The 18,434-nt window shown below is 31.5% G+C and overlaps 1 protein-coding gene across 1 annotated transcript in view; it reads left to right on the forward strand.

Moving 5' to 3' along the window:
• The window catches only part of LOC111697031 (phospholipase B1, membrane-associated), a 46,007-nt gene that overhangs the window by 22,502 nt on the left and 5,071 nt on the right, over nt 1-18,434 (forward strand). The window contains exons 7-16 of the mRNA XM_023466897.1: nt 841-957; nt 4,342-4,526; nt 4,842-4,913; nt 6,376-6,473; nt 12,059-12,110; nt 13,729-13,793; nt 15,329-15,428; nt 17,243-17,329; nt 17,388-17,453; nt 18,326-18,405. Of these exons, the coding sequence (XP_023322665.1) occupies nt 841-957; nt 4,342-4,526; nt 4,842-4,913; nt 6,376-6,473; nt 12,059-12,110; nt 13,729-13,793; nt 15,329-15,428; nt 17,243-17,329; nt 17,388-17,453; nt 18,326-18,405 (922 nt within the window). The remainder of the gene's footprint in view (nt 1-840; nt 958-4,341; nt 4,527-4,841; nt 4,914-6,375; nt 6,474-12,058; nt 12,111-13,728; nt 13,794-15,328; nt 15,429-17,242; nt 17,330-17,387; nt 17,454-18,325; nt 18,406-18,434) is intronic.

An 18,434-nucleotide genomic window follows, 5' to 3' on the forward strand; every position in this document is an offset into this window, starting at 1 on the left:
ATTCTCCTTTTTACCCCGCAACCTTAACTACCCCCCACCTCAATCTACCTGCCGCCATCTTAGACTAAATATGTAAAATACCAAAAATGCATTAAACTTTAATGCATATTTTAAAGCCCAGGAAGGAAGGTTACTACTTGCAATATTTTAGAATAATTTAGCAGGCAACGTAGGAGATTTGATTATTCCACTGTTTAATATAATAATAAACAATATTAGTTCAACACTATTATACCTGCAAAATTCCAGGTTTTTGAAAATATATATTTTTTATTCTCTCCTTTATTGTTAAAATTACAACATATAATAATATTCTTTCCTATTTTTTAGATTTTTTTAAAATTTCATAATTTTCACTCTGATTGCACACAAATGTATTATTTTTTATTTTTACCCTTTGTCTTTATACTATTTTACCTTCTTCTTAATTAAATACTTCTTCTGAGAGATTTTGCAAAGACGGTTTATTTTTTATGCAACCTTTGAACTTTTACTGTTAACGTTCCTTAAATAAAGTGTTAAAAGCATTTAAAGGGACTGTAAGCGAAGTATCATGTGACCCTCCCTGCAAAGGTTTTGTTTCTTTAAACTTTTTATTTTCATTTATAAGTTATTTGCGAAAGGTTGCAATGTCTATTAAACTTTGTTTATAAGAAGCAACGGAGAAACTCACAGAAAAAACACCGGTATCTTCCACATATTTGATCAAATTAAGGTTTCAATGATTCCGTTGTTAATCGGACATCGCCATCTTTGCATGAAGGGGTACTTGAAATTAAGCTTACAGTCCTTTAAGAATTATTTCGTGAACTATCCCTTTAATTTTCTATATTTGTAAAGGATGAAGAGCGAGGACAATGCCGTCTTGAACCTGAACAGAAATTTCCTTGCAAAAATATAAAATCTTCGAAACACATACCAGACTCAGTTCATAAACTTAGACCAGCTGATATCCAGGTATCCTATATAGTCTGGTATACCAGACTCAGTTCATAAAGTTAGACCAGCTGATATCCAGGTATCTTATATAGTCTGGTATATCAGACTTATAAGTGAAGAAGGGGAAAGGAAAGAGAGAAGTAGGCGAAAAGATTATGTTTAAAGGGGGGGAGGTTAAAGAGAAGAAAGATGTAAGGAAAGAAGAAAGAAAGGGGTAGATAGGTGTGGAATGTATGAATGGGGGAGGGGATTAAAGAAGGGGAATGTGAAGGAGAGTAAGAATTGTAAATATTTACCTCATGGTTTTGGTTTTGGTTTGCTAGATTTGGAACTAGTAATTTGTGTCCAACTCCTTTCTTCCTTCATATAATTTGAAGGTAAATACAATGAAACACAATTTAAGATCATCTGTACAGTGTTTGTACATTCATTTTAACCAACGAGGTTATAGTTTATAGAATGATTTAAGATTATCTGTACAGTATTTTTACATCCATTTTAACCAACGAGGTTATGTACGCTAATCCTTTACTAATTTAAGATCATCTGTACTGTGTTTGTACATTCATTTTAACCAACGAGGTTATAGTATATAGAGTGATTATGTAAGATCATCTGTACAGTGTTTGTATACATTCATTTTAACCAACGAGGTTATAGTATATAGAGTGATTATGTGCGCTAATCCTTTACTAATTTAAGATCATCTGTACTGTGTTTGTACATTCATTTTAACCAACGAGGTTATAGTTTATAGAATGATTTAAGATTATCTGTACAGTATTTTTACATCCATTTTAACCAACGAGGTTATGTACGCTAATCCTTTACTAATTTAAGATCATCTGTACTGTGTTTGTACATTCATTTTAACCAACGAGGTTATAGTATATAGAGTGATTATGTACGCTAATCCTTTACTAATTTAAGATCATCTGTACAGTGTTTGTACATTCATTTTAACCAACGAGGTAATAGTATATAGAGTGATTATGTACGCTAATCCTTTACTATTTTAAGATCATCTGTACAGTGTTTGTACATTCATTTTAACCAACGAGGTAATAGTATATAGAGTGATGATGTACGCTAATCCTTTACTAATTTAAGATTATCTTTACAGTATGTGTACATTCATTTTAACCAACGAGGTAATAGTACATAGAGTGATTATGTACGCTAATCCTTTACTAATTTAAGATTATCTGTACAGTATTTGTACATTCATTTTAACCAACGAGGTTATAGTATATAGAGTAATGATGTAAGCTACTCCTTTACTAATTCAAGATTATCTGTACAGTATTTGTACATTAATTTTAACCAACGAGGTTATAGTATATAGAGTGATGATGTACGCTAAGTTTTTGGGTTTTCAATTAAAAAGCATCATAAAACATAATTTCAACTTTTCTGTAAAGTAGAGAGGGATGTACGGTTCACAATGTAAGGCACGAAATAAGTTTGCGAATAAAACAATGGAGGAAACTATCAAAATTCAACACCTTTCGAGCTACACATAGGACTGCATTATTGATAAGGTACAGGTATAAAGGGTACCGTTGTGAATTCGTCTTGTCCTTTTTTAACTGGAGGGAAGAAAAATTTAAACCATAATTTTTCCTAAAAACAAGTGTGGGAGTAGGATTGACTCCAGGTAGGATAAGTATATTCCCTGAATTAAAGTTTACCTCTGAGCAAATAGATTCTAGTATAATAGATGGCAACGTAGAATTTGTACACTCTCAGTACAGTTGTATTCTGTCGTCACAAGTGTCAATTCAGTTTTTGTGTCCGACAAAATCATCAATAATAGTGATAATTTTAGAATAAAGTGCTTTTCTTACAGTAAAATAAGTGCAATTTTATGTGTCCTTTAATTTCTGTTTTTACACTTTTTATTTAATCTTGGAAAACATGTCAACTAATGTGAGAAAATTTCGTTTTCCTTGCTATATTTGACACTTGTGACGTCGTGTATAATTGGTCCATTTCTCTGTTGCCACCTATTGTACTTGATAATCTATTTGCCTCGGAGTAGGATTAAACCCAGGATTATACAAGAATTAGGATTGAAACCAGGATGGTTAAACTCCCTCTATACAAGTATACCAAGAGTAGGATTGAAACCAGGTTGAATCAAGGTTGTATAGTTTACCCGCACTTGGTCGTAAATTATGATTTTAGGTATTTTTCCCGATAAAAGTCGACCCACTCAACTTAGAATCTCAAAACTAAGCCAATAACATTCCCGTGGCTCTCCCGAGTTCCCCAATCAAAATTTGAGGCAAATCCGCCCAGGGGTTCCTGAGTTATAATCGGACAAACGAACAAACATACAGACAGACGGACAAACACAGATTACAACTTTATAAATATAGATACCCGATGTAAGATTAAAACTAGGTTTAATAAGAAAATTCCCTATATACAAGTATACCAGAAGTAGGATTGAAACAAGGTTGGATAAGAATTCTTTCTGTTTACAAATATATCAGGAGTACATATGTAGGATTGAACCAGGTTGGATTAGTGAACTCCCTGTATAAAGCATGATAGATCTAGGATTGAACCAGGTTAGATAAGAAAACTGCCTATATACCAGAATACCCGGAGTAAGGTTGAAACCAGAAAATACTTAGTTAATAGTGAATATTCCCAGGATAAATTTGGAGACAATGATACTACATTGTTGTTACAAGGATCATTAACGGATCTGAAAACATTGAATGACATCACATGGTTCTCGAACTTGAATGACATCACATGGTTCTCGAACTTGAATGGCATCACATGGTTCTCGAATTTGAATGACATCACATGGTTCTCGAACTTGAATGACATCACATGGTTCTCGAAAGCACTCGATTTTTTCTGCTATTAAACATCATTGATTCACACAAGTTGTCAAGGTACCGTTGTGAATCAACATGACACTCTATATGTGAAGGGTTACTTTAATAAGTGAGATACATCTTACTGTACATAACAATCTGGAATCATGTACAGGACACAACGATGCTTGTACACATGCCTGCAACTCAACTTTAGGTAAACATTGTAAACTTATTAATTTTATAATTTATAATTAACATAATATAGATTTAAATTTTGTATGAATATAAATAATTATGATTTTAATAATTATAATAAGCCAAAAATACAACTACTATAGAATCATTAGAGAATATATAGTCTTTATACAGTTTACTTCTACTGATAGAGAAGGAACGAGTAAAGAAAAGGGAAAGGAGATGGAGGGGGGGGGATATAAAAAGATATAAAAAGAGGCGAAGGAAGGTAAAGAGCTAATGGAGATGTTTTATCTTTTGAAATCTTCCTCATAAAGAAGGATAAAATAAACTAGTACAAGATGGTGTTTTAAATCATGTGCTTTTTCAGGTTGTGGCAGCTTTGGGAGACTCTATTACGGTTGGGGTTGGAGCAGGGGCGGAGTCGGTGCTGGATATCGGGAAGAGGTATAGGGGCGTGTCCTTTAGCTCTGGAGGGGCGGGTACCTGGAGAGATGTTGTTACGCTTCCCAATATTCTCAAGATATTTAATCCATATCTCTACGGAGCTAGCAGGTTAAGATTTTCATAACAATAGAATTAGATTAAAATTTTGAGAATTTTATTTTTCAATTTTTCTGATTTTTGACATTTGAAAAAAATTAAATTCTAACCAGCGAAAAGCCTTCTATGGGGTCATGTCGGTCATCCGAGGTTCCACAAAAAGTTCAGGCCCAATTGGTTCAGCCGTGTTAACGTTTAATGGTTTTTAAAAGTCAGTTTTTATTTCTATAACTAAATCCATTGATTGGAAAAATTAATGATTTTCAACTTCCCGATTGATTTACTATATTATTATTAACACCCCAAATACATTATTTGATTGATCAGTAATATGAGCTCGGGACTGAACTATGCTAGAGCTGGAGCTACAAGTAAAGAATTGTTAAGTCAGGCAAAAAGGTAAAATAAAACGATTTTTTCCCGTAAATCTGTTTTTTTAAAGGCAAGCATTCTCACAGTTTTCAGATTTTCACTGCATGTATCAAACACATTTTATAATAATTTTGAAGTTAGCTAAAAATGTAATGGACAGAAAACCGCAGACCATTTTTAAGAAAGCACAGCGCGGTTTTTTAAAAAGAATTCTGGAATAATTATAGACGGTTGAAGTCCTTATTTTTTAATAAGATTATTAAAAATCTTTGTACTGTGGGGCCATACAAACTATCTTTTAGACTTTTACTCAAGAATCGTTGGTTCAGATTTTCTAATCATGGTCGTTGCAACAGACAAATTTCAAAAGATGTTCAGTGCACAAGTTTAGAAATAATTCGGTTGCAAATTAGAATTGAATTAGTCCCTAGAGACATTTGCAATAACACGACAGTAGGAATTCGACAGTTAAATGGTTTCCACCCTGCATACATTATATTTTCTCCTTTCATTAAAAATCTTGACTATTCATTTTTTAAAGTGTTTACGTCATTTTTTTAACATACATTAAAGAAAACTGATGACACACTTTTTCTAAACAAAGCAAATATAAACCTCATAATTTTTTATTCATTCATTTTTTACTTTAATAAACTTTTTGACATTATTGAAAGAATTATGTTTTAACTTTGTTATCTATGATCATTTTGTGTTTAAAAACTATGTTCTGGATCTGGATAACTTTTGTACGACAACTATTTTTCGATTTAGATTGTAGAATGTTTTCTTAATTACTTTATGTTTTTATAATCATCTTTGTTTGGTATAATTATGGTTTAATTAGAAATAATTACGAATAGTTTAGTGGCCTGGGACCAAATATAATAAATTGTAGAGGTCGCTCAACTGCATTCTAAACTATTCAATCAAAAAATCGCTTATTTGGGAACACAAAATCCTTTAATTCGGTCATCCAACTTTTTCTGCCGAATAAGCGATTTTTGTTAATTTTAAGTGATTTTTTGTCGCTTATTTGGCAGTTATTTTTTCCATTTTGATCCTTTATTCAAAAAATTTAAGTTTATGTGTTTAAAAAAATATAAATTTTCTGAGAAGAGTATTATAATTTTATGTTCTGTCAAAGTTTTGTGAGATTCTATCAAAATTTTATGAGATTCTATTAAATGTTTATGAGATTCAATACCGGAGTTAACTTGTAAGTTAAAATAAGCCTCATCTTACGTTAACCAATGAAATACATCTTACAAATTAAATTAAATTATTTTTAATGATATGATATAATTTTACATTGAAGATAAGGGAATTTTGATTTAACAGGGTTCCAAAAATCTATTAAGGTGAAAATCCACGAATAATCCTTAAAAATGTTTTTGACTTTCTTCTAAGAACAAATGTAATCTTTGAAGGCTCTGGCGTTTTTGCCCCCCTAATTTTTTAAAATTTAAAATTACATGTGCTTCTGTTTTAGGTTGGTACATGACATGTACAGAGACCCAAGAATAAATGTACATAAAGACTGGAAGATGATCACTATTCTAATAGGAATGTTTGTACAAAAGAAAAAACGTTAAATTTTTTTGGAACCTTTTTAAAATTAAATTAAAGGGACTGAAGACGTTTTTTGCAAGTAAAACAATCATTTACCATTCACAATGTTACCCTTGAGACCTGTGGAAATATCCTTATTTTTCTACTGAAACCAGAAAACTCTGAAATATGGAGACGACTTTTAGCCTTAACTTTTTACTTTAAGTAGTGCAATGAACATGACACACCTCTGTAGTGCGGTTTAAAAATGTCCAATTGACTTTAAAAAATATTTAAGAAGTTACTAGAAAAACTATTTGATTTGTAACCACATCAAATACAATTTATTACTGCTTTAATGTCGTCTTCATATTCTACAGTTTTCTGGTTATCACTGTAGCTAAAAATTGAGCTAGTGAAACTTGAATGACATCACATGGTTCCCGAACTTGAATGACATCACATGGTTCTCGAACTTGAATGACATCACAATGTTCCCGAACTTGAATGACATCACATGGTTCTCGAACTTGAATGACATCACAATGTTCCCAAACTTGAATGACATCACATGGTTCTCGAACTTGAATGACACACTACGGGAATTTTCTTAGCTTGGTTTAAAAATTCCAAGTGGAGTGGGTGGACTTTTATATGGAAATTTTAGTTTCCTGACAAAGCTTGGTTCCCCAGCTAAATATAAATCTAATAAAGCTCGTGTTTTTAACTTAAGCTTTTTAGAAATAATTGATAAAATCTATTTTTACATGAAAGCTTTCAACCTGATCACTGTAAATAAAATAGCATAAATTAATATTATTTTTGTTGCAATAAATGTTTGTTTTTCGATCAGTTGGCTCCATTAATGAAAGGTTTCAGTTATATACTCATTAAATCGCCATGATTTTTTTAAACATAGTTTTTTTCTCATCACAGACTTTCTAATAACAATTCCCGAGCCTACATACTCTTTCTTCAGTTTTTAGAAAGTTTTAATTTGAAATTCGTGTTATCAAAACAAATACTTTTTTCTCACTTGATGCACTTGATGCACTCTGTTTAAAGGGACTGTAAACGTAATTTCAAGTGACCCTCCATGCTAAGATGGCAATGCCCGATTTACGACGATACCCTTGAAAGCTTTGTTTGGATCAAGTATGAATTAGATATCCAAGCTTAAGTTTCTTTAAAGTGTTTATTTTCATTTGCGGTTTCTCTGCGAAAGTGACTTGAGTGTTACTTGGATAAGAAGCAATGGAGAAATTTTTGGAATTAAACACTTTTTAAGTCAGAAAAACAACGTTATCTTCCACATTTCTAATTACATTAAGGATTCAAGGGTATTGTTGAAAATCGGACAAACTGTCATATTTGCATGGAGGGTCCATTACAGTCCATTTAAACTTCGTATCTATATGTTTTCAAAATAAGAAGGAGATCATATCGATCACATATATCTATGCGTACATCTTAAAGTTAATAACTTTTTCTTATTTGTTTACTGTTTAAAGACGTATTTTGTTGTTTATAATTAGAAATAAAATGAAATAACGTTTTTCTTAATACTTCTTCTGGTCCGAACGACCAGTTCTTTTTTTAAATGAAAAATATTTATTCAAACCTTGACAAAAAATAATTATTTTTTTTCTACTATGGAATTGAGTTTTTGTCACAAACTCAAATTTTCTAATCATTATATCTTAGAAACATGATGGTAAATACTTTTTGATTTTTAAACTTAGATAATTTGATCTAACAGAATTCATATTTTGAAATATCAAATATCTATGACATTTTGTTGCAAAGATATAGGAATTTTAAAATCAGAGTTTGTGGCAAAGACTCAATTCCTTTACAATGCTTAGTTGATGGGCGGCTTTTGTAGCTAACAATTTGGTAACTTTAAAGGTTTGTAATTCTGACAATATTTTGGTAACCTAACAATTCGGTAAACCAACAATTTGCTTAACAAATATTTGGTGACTCAAAAATTTTGTAACCTAACTTGTTAAAATAACCATTTTGTAACTTAGCGATTTGGTAACTAGTAATATGGAAACAAACAATTTAGTAACCTTACAATTGGGTAATAGTCAATTTGTTAACCTAACAAATAAGTAACTAATTATTTGGTAACTTAACGATTTGGTAATTAATATTTTGGTAACTAATAATTTGGAAACAAACAATTTGGTAACCTAACAATTTGGTGATCTACAATTTGGTAGCTAACAATTTCGTTACATAACTATTTGGTAACTAACAATTTGGTATTTATTTCAGACAAATAATGCAAGAGTGACACTTCATTGAAAATATTTCATGGTATAAGTAGTAGTGAAGCCCTCCCCCCCTGTGTACGCCTCTCCCACCCCCTCCCTAGTTGCAATATCTTCTTATATCGTCTAGCTATCTATAACTGATGCAGTGTACGTGGAATTTGAAGAATTTAATGAAATCAATTCTCTGGAAGTGGTGCCACATCACTGCCAACTAGACAGAAAAAGAGGTGGTGCCACATCACTGAAAAATAGACAGAAAAAGAAGTGGTGCCACATCACTGAAAACTAGACAGAAAAAGTAGTGGTGCCACATCACTGCCAAGTAGACAGAAAAAGTAGTGGTGCCACATCACTGAAAATTAGACAAAAAAAGAAGTGGTGCCACATCATTAAAAACTAGACAAAAAAGAAGCGGTGCCACATCACTGAAAACTAGACAGAAAAAGAAGTGGTGCCGTATCACTGAAAGCTAAACAGAAAAAGAAGTAGTGCCACATCACTGAAAACTTGACAGAAATAGAAGTTGTACCACATTACTGAAAACTAGACAGAAAAAGAAGTGGTGCCACATTACTGAAAACTAGACAGAAAAAGTAGTGGTGCCACATCACTGAAAACTAGACAGAAAAAGAAGTGGTGTCACATCACTGAAAACTAGACAGAAAAAGAAGTGGTACCACATTACTGAAAACTAGACAGAAAAAAGAAGTGGTGCCACATCACTGAAAACTAGACAGAAAAAGAAGTGGTGCCACATCACTGAAAACTAGACCGAAAAAGAAGTGGTACCACATTACTGAAAACTAGACAGAAAAAGAAGTGGTGCCACATCACTGCCAGCTAGACAGAAAAAGAGTGGTTCCACATCACTGAAAACTAGACAGAAAAAGAAGTGGTGCCACATCACTGAAAACTAGACAAAAAAATTAGTGGTGCCACATCACTGCCAACCAAGCAGAAAAAGAAGTGGTGCCACATCACTGAAAACTAGACAGAAAAAGTAGTGGTGCCACATCACTGAAAACTAGACAGAAAAGGAAGTGGTGCGATATCACTGAAAACTAGACAGAAAAAGAAGTGGCGCCATATCACTAAAAACTAGACAGAAAAAGAAGTGATGCCACATCACTGAAAACTAGACAGAAAAAGAAGTGGTGCCACATCACTGAAAACTAGACAGAAAAAGTAGTGAGTCATGAAGGTTGCACAACCAATAAATAATTTGAACTTTTAGCTCTCATTCAGTAATTAAACATCGTAAAGACACATTATTGGTCCTAAAGGGACTGTAGGAGTAACTGTAAGTGACCTGTTAACTGCCATTAAGCATGCCCAATTATAATTTCTAGATAAAACTGCAAAGGAAAATACTGTTTTCAAGAACGAAACAGAAACATGGATGTATTAATTTATAATTGATCAGACAGAGCTTTTAAGTTTGTGAATCAGACAGGCCACGTTATCAATGAAATTATGCAAACAGTCCCTTTAACAAAACATGGAGAACGCTTATCTTATATATAAAGTTATAACCATGATGAATCATTTAAAACAATTAATAACTATTTCTCCATTCTTTTACTTTTCTGAGATTTCATCTTATTGCTGTAGTTGAAAAGAAAAATATTGATTTCTCTAAAAATTAAAAATAAACAATAATCAGAAATCTAAAGACGTGGTTTTATTATTGCTTTTGTGGAAAATATATTTCCAATTTTAAGGATGAAAACGTTATTAATTTTTGAAACAAAGTATTTGAGATATAATATATTTTAACCCGGAACTTCGGAGATGTCGAAAGAATTTATAAAATGTCGTTTCTAAACCTTCTGATAATGGATCGAATGCAGCAGATATTTAGTTTTAATTGAATGATTAGATGGATTTCTTTAAAATTGTTTCTATATATTTAATGGATGTTTTTTTTTCTTTACAAAAACTGAGTTTTAAGTATAATGGTAAAAAAAAACATTTAAACATTATCAAGACGACATTTTGTAAATTATTTCGATGTCTTCGAATTTCTGGTTTAAACTGCACAAATGAAAATATTCATTGATGTATGAATCGAAAAAAAACTTGTTAAATTGTCTACTTAAACTTGTAAATATCTTTATAAACATTTTCACAAATTTAAATTTTAAATTGTTAAAATGTTAAATTGTTGCTAAATTTAGCGTTCATTCAGCATTTATAAATCCAAGTTTTTGCAACAAATATGCACAAAAATATGCAATTATGCACTGTAAAAAGAAATATATACTGTAAAAATAAATAGCTTTCCTGTATTTACTAGCTTTGAAACACAGCTTTGCTCGGTAATTAACCTTTCTATAAATAAGGCAACAGGCACTCAACTAGTTTAAACCAAGTGCTTGGAACCGGATAAAAATATTAAAATTTGGTGAAAATCGGGGCTCATGAGTTATGCTCGTATATCCAATCAAACAAACAAACAGAGATTGACAATACTTATAATATATATATATACTATGCTTGGGAACCCGGCTTTGTCTGGAATTTTTCCAATAAAAGTCAACACGTACTCAATTTAGAATTGGTAAACCAAGCAAAGAAAATTCCCGTTGCTCTACCGAGTTTCCAATAAAAATTTGAGGCAAATCGGTCAAGATGTTCAAAGTTATGATAGAACTTCCAAACAATTAGACGGACAGACAAACAGATATTTTTACATGTTTATAAAGATAAAGATAACAAAATTTCTGATAATTCTAAGTTATACCCAGGCAAAAGGGTGTTAGATTTCTTTAATATTCTTTCAAAATGTTCGAAATGGTTTTGTTATTCGATATACGATAAAATTTTTTTTTTTAACAGTCCAGAAAATTATCTAAATTTAGAACCTGTAATTGTGGTCCTAAATTTGTATTAATAAAACTTTGAAAAAATAATTCTGCAGTTGTTCACTAATAATCAAACATAAATTCTAATTCACGCCATGCAAAATTTTGTCCGTTCTGAAATAGAATCGTCTTATTATGTTAATCTTGAATCGTGATCCTGATATCAAATGTGGACACTTTTAAATTGAATTATAAATAAAAGTTATCACTACAGAGTATGACCATCATGAGACATCGAAAAGGAAATAAATTAGTCTACAGAAGTTGTCAATCTTTTAAAGAAACTCACCTCAAACTCAAATTTTCTATATATCTTTGCAGCCTGTTGATAAACACTTTTTATATTCAAAATTCATAGTTTAAAAAAATCAAAAGTCTACTACAATGGGTTGCATAAATATAGGGATTAGAAAATCTGAGTTTACGGACAAACCCGTTAAATTTTCTAATTTTTGAAAATGATTTACAATGTTTACAGGAGTAGATGAATTCGAGGATGCTAGTGTAGAGGGGTATGGTTATAATATAAGGTAACTTTAAAGGAAATTCTCACGAAAAGCTAAAAAGTGATTTAAATAAACAATAATGAAATTACAAATCAAGTGTTTTTTCCATCCAATATTTCTGTATAAATCTCTGTTCGCTCTGCCCAATTATATACTAGGAAATTCGATCTTCCATGATACAGGCCGGGGGGGGGGGGGGGGGGGGACTTAAAAATGATTTGCGCCATTCATCTTGCATATTTTTTTATGAAAAAATGATCATACATTTGCTCTAGTCCATCATTTTCAATGTGTGGTCTGCCATTTTTACTTCAAAATTACCAGAAATATTGAAAATGTTTTAAATATGAATTTTTAGATAAAATCATGAAATTGTTTAATTCTGAACGAAATCATTCTTATCCCCGATAAATATAAAAATCACACCCCCAGGGTTTTATTCTACGTCACACCGGCCTTAGCAGGAACACGGTTAATAAATGAAAATAGGTCCCTGGGGAAAAAAGCAATAAATATTTATATTATATTTAAATATGAATTTAATATAAACAACGTTTATTCATGCTTGTGGATATTTTCGAGTTCAATTTCAAGTATTAACTTATTCATGAGAAACAAAGGGAAAATTTCACATTTAAACATATATAAAAAAATATATAAAAAACATAAATAACAAATAACTATTAATTTAAAACGTTACTTGTTATATATAGTTATAAAGTTTGTTTCTATCTTGGCTTGTATGTCTGAACATAACTTATGAACCCCCTGACTGATTTGCCTCAATATTTGATTGGGGAACTTGGTAGAACCACGGGAATGTTTTTAGCTTTGCTTAAAAGTTTTAAGTTAAGAGAAGGTCGTCTTTTATAGACAAAGTTGGGTTCCTTAGCTAGTCTTAAGTTTTTTTACAAAACGTTATTTCATATTTACGTTTTGCATTTTAAGCGGGAAGATTTCACGCTGATTTAACGGTTCGGTCCTTATCCCAGCAAGCTGTAACTTTCGACCACAATTTCTTCATTTCCTTTTTGTGTCAGCATATACGTTTTATTAGTAAAGAATGTACATTGCGTAAGTTTAAAGGTTAAAAAATCGATTGAATTGAAATAGAAGAAACCGAACACATATCACAATAATTCCTAATCCCTCTTTATTGTATTCTTGCAAATTTAGTTTTGACAATCCAAAATTTCACTTACTTCAATACTCTTTCATTCATTTTTTTCTTCAATTTAATCTATTTTTAAAAATGTAATCAACATTTATCCCTAAATTAATTTTTTTATTTACAATGAAAGTGAACAATAAGCGGTTTCTTTTAATTTCTTTATTGCTTTTTATTCAGAACACCTATATCGTGAATGTAAAAGATTAATAATATTCAAAATTTGAGTTTTTTCTTCTGGGATTGTAGACGGAATTTTAAATTACCAAACTGTTAAAGAATTGCATGGCTGCCCTGAAAACTTTCATCTGAGTATATTAAAGAAAGGTATCATCGTTTCTTTTTATCTTAAAAAAAAAGAAAAATTCCATCGATTTGCTTTCTTGTCTTTCTTGCATAAATCTGAAAATCAATTTATAGAAAACTCTAGAAATAATGTTGATAATTCGCAATAGTTTTAAAACTTTTTTTCAGACGTGCTCTAGATTATCTGTACAGGCATCTTCCTAGAACCTTTGTAAACTTAGTCCCTATGGCAGGTAGAACCTTTGTAAACTTAGTCCCTATGGCAGGTAGAACCTTTGTAAACTTAGTCCCTATGGCAGGTAGAACCTTTGTAAACTTAGTCTCTATGGCAGGTAGAATCTTTGTAAACTTAGTCCCTATGGCAGGTAGAACCTTTGTAAACTTAGTCCCTATGGCCGGTAGAACCTTTGTAAACCTAGTTCATATGACAGGTAGAACCTTTATAAACCTAGTTCCTTTGGCAGGTAGAACCTTTTTAAACCTAGTTCCTATGGCAGATAGATCCTTTGTAAACCTAAAGGGTGAACCTAAAAAAACCACACATAATACAAATTCTTCTCTAATTGTTTAATGCATTATGATTCAAACAGTTTTATTGGATATATTTTAGTGGTTACATATATATTTGAGTATTTGGAAACTTTTAGTAGTCTTCATTCTGGATTTGACGGCCTTCTTTGTCTATAACAGCTTGTAGTCGGTGTGGCAGAGATGCCATGAAATGTCTACATAGAGCCTTATCATCGTCAATCTCTCTCCATGCTGCAATGATGTTTTTCTTCAGCTGTTGGTCTTTAGAGCATTATTTTTCAGCAACCTTTCCCTTAAGAATACTCCAAACATTTTCTATTGACCATAAGTAGTGATTTCTGCACTGAAATATTGAAGTATTGTTAGGTATTGAGGTAGAACCTTTGTAAACCTAGTTCTTATGACAGGTAGAACCTTTATAAACCTAGAGTTCTATGGAAAGTAGAACCTTTGTAAACCCAGTTTTTATGGCAGGTAGAACCTTTGTAAACCTAGATCCTATGGCAATTATACAAGGGAATGGAATGAAGATGAAGCCACCGGCCACCCCCTCTCCTCATCCTGCAATGTTAGATCTATAGCATGAGACAGCTTAAAAGGGGGATTTTTGGGGTGAAACTAGGGAACATTTGGGGACACCCCCTGGAAATACAGTGAAACCCTTAATAATGAATATATCGGAAGAATTTATCAAATGTCGTCTTGACAAATTTTCAATGAGTTTTATACTATATTAAGTAAATTGCAGTATTTGCGAAAATAAATAAATAGCCATGAATATGCGGGAACAGTTTTAAAGAGTTCCATTTAATCATTTAATTAAAAAACTAAATATCTGTAACATTCCATTATCAGAAAGTAAAGAATACGACATTTGATGAATTATTTTATTATATATATTATTATATGAATGTATTTTTATTAAGGGTTTCACTGTATATAGGACGATTTTAGAATGGATTCAACAAAATTTTGCCTAAGGCCCACTTTATTCAGTAAAAATTAGTTTCCTTTATGGATTAGAATGGAAAGGGGGCACCGTATTTGTCCCCTCCGGCCTACTGCCGTTTCAGGGTTATTGCGTAAAATACCAAAATACATTGCGGTTGCAATTTTTGATACCCCCCCCCCCCCCCCCCCCNGTACGGTAGTGAATCGGGCATTGCCATCTTTGCATTGTGGGTCATTTGAAATTACGGTTACAGTGCTTTCAATATTAAAGATGAATGTTGTTTAGATGTAACACTAACCCTGGATCTAGTGAATAAACCTGGATATTGTTATCTCCTTCACTGGTATTTCTGTCCTTGTCTTTTTGATGATATTTTCTCTAAAAGGTAACAGATTTTTTTTGGTAACAGAATTTTGTCTATAAAAGGTAACAGAATATTTCCTCAAAAAGGTATCATACTTTTGATATCAGAATTTTGTCTATAAAAGGTAACACGTAACCTAATACTGTCTATGAAATGTAACAAAATGTTTCATCTAAAAGTTAATAGATTTTTGGTATCAGAATGTTACTGCTAACAGATAACATATATTTTCTCTAAATATTTCAGATATTTTCTCTAAAGAGGAACAAAATATTTTCTGTGAAAGGTCGCAGAATAATTTCTCCTGAAAGAACAAGAAAATTTGCTCTAAAAATTATTAGTTTTTTGGTAACAGATATTTTCTCTAAAGAGGAACAAAATATTTTCTCTTAAAGGATTAAAGAATATTGTTTATGAAAGGTAACAGGAAACTTTCCTCTTAAAAGTTATCAGATTTGCGGTAATAGAACGTTATCGCTTAAAGGTAACAGATATTTTCTCTATAAAGAAACAAATTATTTTCTCTACGAGGTAATATGATATTTTCACTAAAATATTTCATCTTGAATATAACAGAAATAGTACCCAAAAAATCAAGACATATCTGTTTGATCTTTTAGTCGCATTTTTTTTGTAAAAATGTTTAAAAATAATTAATTCTGAAAACGTATCCACCCCCAAAGTAGGAGTCGAATTTGCGCTCAAACTCAGGATTTACATATCTTTAAATAGGTTAATATGTCTCAAATGAATCCGAAAGAAGTTTTCCACAACACTGCATACTCAGTTCAACTACCTTACATAGCCGGTCACTCCCTTTAACGCTGCATTAATGGAGGTTTTTTACCCAGCTGGATCCAGATTTTACTACTGGCAGCTTTGAATATACTTCTTAATAACAGGCCTGGTTAGCCAGGCCAGTATCCAAACTCGTCTGAAAGACGTTAAATCTTTCGATTGAATCTGGTTCTATCTGTAAGCTCAGAACAGTTAGGTTCTAATACAACCCTCTCCAGTTTCTCGTGGCTGAACAGACCCCTGTGTTTAATAACATGGCAGTACACCCTACTTGAAAAAAGAAGAAAATAATAGTGCAGAGAATGAGGGGTTTCTCTTTCTCTCTCTTCCCCTTCCCTCTTGCCAGAAACAAGGAAAATGGAAACATAGAAAATAGAATCCTGATAGGTTATGCACCATTCACTATGATACCGGCTTATACTCTGCCGGGTGTGAAGAAAAGATTGATGTAGACGAGGCGTATTCTGAAGCACTGTGTCCGATATGAACTTACACCATTTGTCCTTTTTAAGACGGAATTCTGTCCATAGATATCCTCAGAATTTTCAAACCCCGCTAAGTGCAGTATGACTCTTATTTTTCCAACCTGTAAGAATATTGAGGAAATTGTGTTTAAAGCTAACCTTCAACAGTTATTGTGTCAGACATTACTTAAAACTGAAAATACAACCAAGATATCAAATTAAAGAATAGTATGAATCAGAAAATAGTATGAGTCAAAATGCCTTTTTCCCTTGTCTACAAGAGACTAGAATGCGTAGATCTAAAAAAGAAGAACAGAAAATAGATGTAAGATCAGATAAAAAAGAAGATACAATGGTGGAAGAAAAAAAAATTCACTGCTCTTTTTAAATTTTGTTTAAAAAATATTTAATTTAAAAATAAATTGTTAAAAAAAAATTCAGAACTAATCTATTAATCTAGTATGAGCAAGTGTCAAACGAAAAGATAAAAAAATTAAAATTTTCCGAACTAATCTATCAACTAATCAATCAACTAATCAATCAACTAATCAATCAACTAATCAATCTTTTTAGGATGAGTAAGTGGCAAATGAAAACTCAGTTAAGACATTATATGAACAAAATTGAACACCTTATAAACATGGGAATGTACGACAACAGGTAAAAATTGTAAAAATTGTAAAATTTGTAAAAAGATTCTTTAAAAACACGTTTTCAGGGATGATTTTACTGTGGTAATTCAACCATCGCTTGTCAACGGAATCATCCCAAAAAAGTATGACAGGTACAAACTTTTTTCTTCACCCTTGTTTAAAAATTGTGACCGTTCTCCTTAAAATCGGATTTTGTTTCATTTTGTCCGATTTTAATCTATTTTTTATTAATAAACGCCGTGAAAATCAATATGAGATATTAAAATCTCTGTAATACTTTGGTAGGCGATTATATCAATACAATAAAGACGACTTTCCATTTAAATTTTGAATTATAACAAGCTGTTAAACAGCATGGATACACATAAACATAGAAGTCAAGATAATTTATTAAAAAAGCTTCTCTTTGATTACTTGTAAACTTAAATATTTTTTCTCTTTACATTTTTCTATTTGTTATATTGTTTGTTACATCCAAATATTTTTTCATTAGCATAAAAATGGTTAATTACGCCTTGAATAATAATTTACCTTGGTCATTAGTGGGGCAATATATAAATGGCATGATTAACAAAATTGCGATGTATTTAAACTATTATTTACGACATAATTTTTCTCCCACAAATGGTGCATTTTTTCCTGACAGGATTTAAAAATGCGCTAATAAAAATGTAAAAAATCTAAAAACATTCCTAATCAGTAAACAATTAATCAGACGATTTTACAATTCAATTTACCGATATTATTGATGAAACGATAATCACTATAAATAGCCCTCCTGCCATTTCCAAAATGTGGTCTGCCTTTTTTAAGCATTTAAAATTGGCAGAGATATATTTGTTAAGTCGCCTGATTAACTGTCAATTAATTCCGGGTCTTTCTGATTATGACTGTATGAAAAACATGGAGAAAATTAAGATTTCTGAAAAAATATTTTGATTGGAACTGCGAAACTATGGCAAAATAGAAATTAGTTAAAATGATAAGGAATTAATATTTTTAGGGTTTTTAAACGAAAGGTCCCTGATCTCTCCTATTTGGCTCCAGACTGCTTTCATTTTAGTCAAAAACTTCACGCTCTAGGTTAGCATTTTTACCATGGGATTAAAGGG

Source organism: Eurytemora carolleeae, unplaced genomic scaffold (genome assembly GCF_000591075.1).
Source record: "Eurytemora carolleeae unplaced genomic scaffold, Eaff_2.0 scaffold270, whole genome shotgun sequence".
Lineage (NCBI taxonomy): Eukaryota > Metazoa > Arthropoda > Copepoda > Calanoida > Temoridae > Eurytemora > Eurytemora carolleeae.